Source organism: Vigna radiata, chromosome 5 (assembly GCF_000741045.1).
Source record: "Vigna radiata var. radiata cultivar VC1973A chromosome 5, Vradiata_ver6, whole genome shotgun sequence".
NCBI classification, from domain to species: Eukaryota; Viridiplantae; Streptophyta; class Magnoliopsida; order Fabales; family Fabaceae; genus Vigna; species Vigna radiata.
Genome location: NC_028355.1, coordinates 25,744,144 through 25,752,023, shown reverse-complemented (window position 1 = coordinate 25,752,023; position 7,880 = coordinate 25,744,144). Strand labels below are relative to the sequence as shown.

The following is a 7,880-nucleotide window of genomic DNA, read 5'->3' as shown; positions in this document are numbered from 1 at the left end:
ATATCTAATTCATCCCATTCAAGCGTAACCCTAAGAATTGTCCATATTTTTTGCAACATTTTTCGAATAACAAATTGAGTTAACAAAATTGATATGTGTGATAAACAAAGAAAAGATGAATGTATTGATTCATGTATGTTGTGGGAACAATGTGGGAGAGAACACGTGTTCATAGGAGAAAGCAAACTCACGTACACGTGATAGAGAAGTGAGAGTTTAGGAAGTTTTGAACAGAGGGAAGCAAGCTGTAACATTGTGTTCTTACTTTTCTCTCCCATAATTTTTACCATCCAAATCCAAATCCAATTTCCAATCTTCCCTTCTATTTCTATTCCTATTATTATTATTAATATCTCATTGCCACCATCCATCCAACCTTAACCACCACCGTTTCTCTTGTGCTCTCAATCTTTTCTTAATTTGAGTGGCTGCAAAGCCCCACGTGTTACCTCCTTCACGTTTTTGGTTGCCCCCTTTTCTTGTTTACCACTTTCTTCATCCAATAATCCCTTTGGAGGTTTAGGGTTTTGATTCTCTCAACAACTCTCGCTTAATTTAAGGATATTTCATTCTTTTCAATAACTGCCATGTCTAAGAGGTGAGCCTCACCATCCTGCTTTTTCCCATGGTTGATTGACTTTTCTTGATGTGGGTTTTCTGTCTTTTGTTCTGTTCATTCTTCAATTTCTGTTGATTCTTGATTGACTTCTGTATGTTTATGCTATTTGTGTTATTATAATCGTGGTTATTTTATTTATTTATTTTATGTTTAAACCCGATTCAGATTATTTTGTTTTCTATCTGGTGGTGTGTGCCGTTCGTTCATCAGAATTCAGAAGAAAAAGGGTGGTTGAAAGTTGCTAGCTTCTTTGTTGCCCCCGTTTGTTATTGACTTTAGAAAATCGTTATTTGATTCGATTCGATTCGGATAACTTTTTGTTATTGGGAACTCAATCACGTTATAATTTTTAGCGTATCATTATTCGTAACATAGATTTCTATGGTCATGACGGACCGTAAACCGCTCCTGGATGCCATAACAATGTTGATTTCTGTAGTAGGTAGAAGAATGATATTTGTCATTGCTATCTTTTTTGTGGATTGTAGTTGGCACTGGAAGCTTTTTAACTCTGAAATAATTTGAATCCTTCCTTTTGTTTACCTTTGTGGAAATTTGAATGAAAGATTTTCATTGGGGACCTTAGTTTTTGATACACAGGATAAGTCTTGTGTGGGCCTTTTCTCTCTCCTTTTTTATGCAACTTGAAGATTATTATAATTTTTGCAATTTCTTTCTTGTCTTCTGAATTTTGTAGGGTTCTTTGTAAGTTCTTTGCTCATGGAGCCTGTCTGAAAGGGGAGCATTGTGAATATTCTCATGACTGGAAAGATCCTCCAAATAATGTTGGTGATGCAAACTCTTCTTTGCTGCAGACCCACCTAATTGATTATTATTGATGTACATTTCTCTTATAATTTCTGCTTGCTGTCTTGTTATGACAGATATGCACATTTTATCAGAAAGGAGTCTGTGCTTATGGTAGTCGCTGCAGATATGATCACATCAAAGCTTCTCAAGCGCAATCTTCCATTCCATCTTCTTCAGCAATTGAACACCATACTCTGGTTTCAGATACCGGTGCTTTCGGAAATATTATAACTACTTCAAATGGTGTTGGTACGGCTGCAGAGTTGTCTCTTTCCAGTAGTCCGTACATTCTTCCTAGTGAACCGGCTTGGAATCATGAACTGGTTTGGAATCCAGAAATTGAGTATTATGAAATTTTAGGGGAAGACAATGTTGGTCAATCCATAATCACTTCACCTTCTGAGCTTTCAATCTGTTCATTTGCTGCTGCTGGCAACTGTCCACGAGGGGAACAATGTCCTCATATTCATGGGGATCTGTGTCCCACCTGTGGAAAGCATTGCCTACATCCTTTCCGACCTGAGGAAAGAGAAGAGCATATGAAGACTTGTGAAAGTAGGCATAAGTATCTTGATGCACTGAAACGAAGTCAAGAAATTGAATGCAGTGTTTGCCTTGAGCGTGTTCTGTCAAAGCCTATATTAGCCGAACGCAAGTTTGGGCTGCTATCCGAATGTGATCATCCATTTTGCATATCCTGTATTAGGAATTGGCGTAGTAGTAACCCAACATTGGGGATGGATGTTAATAGTACATTGAGGGCTTGTCCTATTTGTCGTAAGTTATCGTATTTTGTCATTCCAAGTGTCGTTTGGTACTCAACAACTGAAGAGAAACAAGAAATCATTGACAAATACAAGGAAAAGCTCAAGTAATTTCTTGATCTCTCACAAACTCTTATGACTTCTTTTTCTTTTTCTATCCAATTAATTCATGATCTGATTACAATTGAAGCGCAGAGAGTTTTAACTTTGGTTCACCGATGTATGCTGTCTTATTGATGCGGGACTACCCGTTTCCTTTGCCCCTTCTTTATATTGATTTGCTTGTGCGAGTGCAGCTGATGGCGAGCAATATATCATATATTTCACAACATGGAAAAAAAAAAAAGCTCAGCTGAGTGAAATAGTTAATGACTATATCTTTTATGCTACACAGTTGGTAATTGTTTAATTTCTTTTGTAGGTCAATTGACTGCAAGCACTTTGACTTTGGGGATGGTAACTGCCCTTTTGGATCTAGTTGTTTCTACAAGGTAATTTAGTGGATTTATCTAGTTCTATTTTAACAACCTCTCCCTCTGCCAGCCATTTTTCTATTTTCCTAATAAACACTTAATAAATATCTTTTGTTTGTGCCATAATATATATGGTTTTTTATACACTATAGAATTTGTTGCATTAGAAACAATGGTGCAACTTACTTCTACGTTTCTGGTATCGAGGTCTATTAGTATTTTCAAGCATACAGCTTCAATTCCCCTACCTTGTGTTGAATTGTGATGTCTAGATTGTGGTTTGGGGTTTGAATTGTGTTTTGAGGTATCTATTTGCAAAATTTGACTGGAGATTGGTTTTTTAAATCTTTAATTGCAGCATGCATATCGAGATGGCCGTGTGGAGCAGGTAGTATTGCGACATCTAGGTGCTGCAGATGGAAATACCGTAATTGCAAAAGATATCAGGTTGCGCTTTTCCTTCTCATTATCTCTGACCTTAACCTTGCTATGTTCCTCCTTTTTTTTTCATTCACTAACATAAAACATGATGCTTTCAGGTTGTCGGATTTCCTTTCCAACATGCATCTAAGATGAACGGTGCTGTTTGTATGTTCAAGTAAGTTTCAAACTTGTGTTTCCTTTACTTAAGTTGAGGGTGACTTTTGTAAATGATTTAATGTATAATAATATTTCTTTTGTATTTATTTTATTGTTAGTTCCTATCTTTGAAGTCTCAAATATGATTGTTCTTTGGGAAGCTTCACCATTTGTTCAATTGTTTTATAAACTGATGCTTTTATGGTTTTTACATAAGTTTGATGATCCCTTGAATGACTATTAGCTTTATGGGTATCTAGAGGCCACATGAAATTTAGTGTCTGGTCATATTATCTTTTACATAAACAGGTTCTATTTAAGAAGTGAATGTGTTTTAGTGCTCTTAATTGTAGCCTTTTGAATGTGAGAGTACATATGTGCCTTTTAAATTGCTTCAAAGCAACTTACTTCTTTTACTTTTAGACATTGAGGCCAATTTAAGCAATCTTTTATGGCCTTGCAGAAAATGGGAATGAGGGACATTATAAAACTTATGAACATCAGCCTTAAATGATCAAAAGAAGAGAAGATAAAATGATTGTCTAAGATTGGGGATGACTATGTAGGGTTTAGTTCTAATTATTTCACTTTCTCCAACCTTAGATATGGTCATCAAATGAATATTTATCAGGAAAGTGCAAAGAAAATAGAAACACTTTCTATCTGTTTTTTTCTAACTTTAATTGGCCTTTGTTTGGTAGAAATTTGGTCCCTAATCTACTTAGGTTAATACTCGATTAAGAATCCAATCATGCATGGAGAAAACTTAAGTTTTGATCCTCATACACTCATATTAGTGCACAATACTAATATATTAAACCATAAACCCTAAACTCGATACACTCATATTAGTACACATTGGTCCCTGTTTTTCTGTGCTTCTCAAGTCCTGGCCCTAAAATCGTTAGTTCTAGTTCCTATATACCTTAATAGGAATTAAACTTTAAGGCTTTTTTTGTGTCACTTTCCTGTACAGTGACATATTCATAAACGAGCCAAATGTCAAGTTTAGCCTTGCTTTTTAAGTCATTTTTTATTCCCAAAACGTCTAGCCCTAATGCTAATTGTGTTTCCCTTCTAAGCATACTTTTTTTAGTTGAACTGATGTTGAGCTTAGTGCCTCTGTTTTTCTTTGTAATCCCTAGTTGTGTTAATTGCTACCTGTGTGTTATCTCTGCAGGATACTTGCTAAAAAAAGGCATCCTTCAATGTCAAAAGTTATTTTTATATTGCAAGTCAAGCTCCTCTTCTTGTTTCTATGATAGGTGCTTTTTCAGTAAACCCATATGCAATTGATAATCTCAATATTTTCTGAAATGTAAGTTTTGTCGGTCTTCATTTTAGATTTATCTTTAAGCTTGTCTACTATCTGAAATGTATACCCACAGTATTAATTAATGCTTTCAATTATTTTCTATCACGTATGCCATATATACACATTATTTTCTCACTTTCATTGAGATTGTTTGTGTATAGAATATTTGGTCCAGTGGCCCCAATATGAAAGGAACCATATATCCTTGAAATCTAATCCCTTTTTTCGGTCTTACTTCGTTCTGTTTTCATTTGGTCAGAGTTTATCTTAATGTTATGTTGGTAGCATTTGTGAAGTGATGTAATCCAAAACCATTTCTTCTGGTATTGTTGCTTCTTGACTTCTTGACTTGGTATGGAGTCCCAATGACTAAGTGGTGTATTGCTTATGGTAGTTAGGATCTGAGTTTTCCTAGTTTGAATGGATCATATATTTGTGTGCCAGCTTTCTGCTGTGGGTCAAGTTTCTTTGTGTGGTTTTTTTGTTGGCTAAGGCTATATGAGTCCCTTCATCACTATTGTTGGCAATAAGGGGTGTTACCGAACCATCTCCAACCTCTCCCATACTAAGAGCCTTAGTCACATGTAGCATTGCTAAGAACCTTCTGTTTTATACCTACAAGCCACACCATTGCTCTCCCTAAAATTTTTTGCCTCCCTCTTTAATAAATTGGGTCTTGTCCTCTTAACTCAAGAAAGAATTTCTAGCATTGCAATATATCCCGAGACTCGTCTCCAGAAGTGAAATCCTAAAATTAATTCATTCATTAGTAAAGTGTTCCTCTATTTCAATTGTGACTCGATATATAGTAAACTGACCTTAAGGCTTGGTTCCCTTTAAATTTGACCTTTTAGGATAGACTCAAAATTTTCCTTTTTCATTACCTTATTCCTTTTTATATAATGAGTTAGTCTTGACCCATTAGAAAATAGTTTCCTTTTCAACATCCTAGTGATTCTCTCTGATTTAGGCTTGGTCAAAACTGTGCTTGGGTGCTGCAAGTCAAGTTAGGTCATTCCCTTCAGTTTCCATCGTACTCATGCTGCTTTTGGTAGATCTGTTTTTTCAACGTCTTTTCCACAATCATCCTACTGCCTTTGTAGTTTGTACAAACACTGTGTAGGGCTTTGGAGTGTGGTCTGTAAAAAAGAAAGGTGGCAGCAGATAAAACCACAGACAAAATAAGAAGCCCAGTCATGATTTTATGCAGATGCCATAAAATGTTGGAAATTCAAGCAAACATGTAAATGAATCCATGTGTCTTGATTCCACAACAGAGACTCTTATTTATAATTGTCATAGGATATATGCTATGTTTAAAAATGATCTATGTGACTACTGCTTGTGGATTTCTTGGCTTATGTCTTTATCTAAGATTAGTGTTAAGTAGGGTTTGAATTTTGAGTGTTTGACTTGTAGTTAGTAACATAAGAAAGGATGAAAGTATCTGCACTCTTTTAGGCAAAACTGTTTTTCTCTTTTCTAGAGCATCAAGTTGTATTGTTTCCCCTTAATGCTTGCCATTTTACTTTTGAATAATTGGTCTATATTGTCTAAAGGGTCTTTTGGATAAACTTCTTTGTGAACACTTGCAGAAGAAAAAAACGAAATAATTTTTCCACAAGTTAAACTCGCTTATGCACAAGTTAAAAATCTAAGTTTTGAAAAGCTATTAATTTGTTCGTAAACTAAATTTTATTTATGAGGAAAGACTTATTGATCTGTAATGTTATTTTATTCTCCTAGAAATATATGGAATAGTTAATCTGTTATAGGATATTAAATTCTGTCTGCTGATAATGATTTGTTTATTTTCTCTTAATCAAAATTTCAGAGGCACCAGAGAAAGAAGCTGCACACTTGGGCATTCTGTCGTTGTAATAAAGTGCATGTGCTATAAATGGTAGTTGGACATGGTACGAGGGTATAAACTTAAATAAATTCATTTTTAAAGCATATAAATCGAAGTATGGATTGGTGGTGGTATACTCTATTAGAAGCATGGTGGAATGCACTCTTTTAGCCATCAGTGAGACTTTTAGAAGCATTACTTTTTTCTGGTGGATTTCAAAGTAATATGCAAAAATTGATTGGGGTGATGAAGTTTTCCTGTTCTATATTGAGATCTTAAAGAGATACCTTTCTGTTGTATACTTGGATTTCCTTGCTGTGGTTGGCACAGTACCAAGAATCTTAGGATAAAGGATTCAACATGTTTTGTATTGGTTTTGTTATTTTCTTTAGGACTTTGTCAGAGCCCTTTTTGTGGCTTATATTGATTCCCTTTTCTTTTTTCTTTTCTTTTTTATGGATATACCAGTACAATCCTCATAAGTTTCACCAACTGAATATACCACACAATATCTTTTAATTAAAGAGGCCCATGAAAAAAAAAATCTTATTTAATATTATTTAGTTTCACCAAAATTACACTTTGTCCATCCCATTTGAATTGCAATAATATTGACAACCCTCCAAATTACAAGGATATTGTGACCTTTACAAGTCTTTTTTGATGGGGGTTGGAGAAGGTATCACAAAAGGTGGGGTTTTGTTCACTTCATACTCATTCTCATAAGTGATGGGTTTCTAAGAGGAAATTTTACAATTTTAATGTTCATCTTGGGTTTTGTATGGACAATTTGTCAACAATAGTTTAAAATTTGAATATTCATATACTTTAAACAATTTGTATATTAAATTACTAGTCATGTTTTTAATTTGAACATGAAAAATGTCATTTACATAGAATAAGTACGGATGCTTCTCCCTGTACATCCCTCTCTTTTTCCTACAAGGCCATTTTGCCCTTTAAAATTAAATAAAAAAAAGCGTACCGTAATAATTAAATACTACCTAATTTAATAAATTTTTACCAACTAAAAGAAGTTGTTATATTATTCATTTGAGTTGATGGATTCGAAAATAAATTCGAGTTTTGTGTTTGAATTTTCTTTTTCACTTATAAATGAATTCGAAGAATTACATTTAATTAATTTGTTGTAATTATTATAAGATCTTACCAGTGAATATAGAAAAAAGACGTTTGTGTTGTTAAATTGTGAAAGGAGTGAGAAGTATAGAATACAAACCTAATGTTCAACTCTGCATTTATCTGGCACAAGAAAATGTGATTATTCTTTTAAATTGAAGCATAAACTTTATTTTAACATAGAGAGTTGGATGTTAAAGGTAATTTATGCATATCACAACTACTAATTGGCTAAAACTTTAGTTGATCATCATTTTGATGGTAGGTAAATTCGGTTGAACCGTCATTACTTGTTGATATGACTAAGAATCAAGTAAAGTCTTCAATT

At 34.2% G+C, this 7,880-nt stretch overlaps 1 protein-coding gene across 3 annotated transcripts; it reads left to right on the top strand.

Moving 5' to 3' along the window:
- Nucleotides 1-219: 219 nt before the first annotated feature.
- On the top strand, nt 220-6,861 carry LOC106762481 (putative RING-type E3 ubiquitin transferase C3H69). Of its 3 annotated transcripts, none has more exons than XR_001375820.2 (8): nt 220-598; nt 1,317-1,404; nt 1,504-2,300; nt 2,615-2,684; nt 3,025-3,113; nt 3,206-3,264; nt 4,426-4,510; nt 6,395-6,861. XR_001375820.2 is itself a non-coding variant. In XM_014646423.2 (7 exons), the coding sequence occupies exons 1-6, from the start codon at nt 588-590 to the stop codon at nt 3,240-3,242; spliced, it is 1,092 nt and encodes a 363-aa protein (XP_014501909.1). In that variant the 5' UTR covers nt 220-587; the 3' UTR covers nt 3,243-3,264; nt 6,395-6,861. The 3 variants fall into 3 exon arrangements, 1 of the variants encoding a protein (XP_014501909.1); XR_001375819.2 differs by having other exon boundaries at nt 4,426-4,563; XM_014646423.2 differs by lacking the exon at nt 4,426-4,510.
- The last annotated feature ends 1,019 nt before the right edge of the window (nt 6,862-7,880 follow it).

What these genes read in the sequence shown, in the direction of transcription:
- LOC106762481 (XM_014646423.2), top strand. An exon ending in GGAAAGATCCTCCAAATAAT is followed by an intron (nt 1,405 to 1,503) that starts GTTGGTGATGCA and finishes TTGTTATGACAG; the next exon opens with ATATGCACATTTTATCAGAA. An exon ending in AAATACAAGGAAAAGCTCAA is followed by an intron (nt 2,301 to 2,614) that starts GTAATTTCTTGA and finishes TTTCTTTTGTAG; the next exon opens with GTCAATTGACTGCAAGCACT.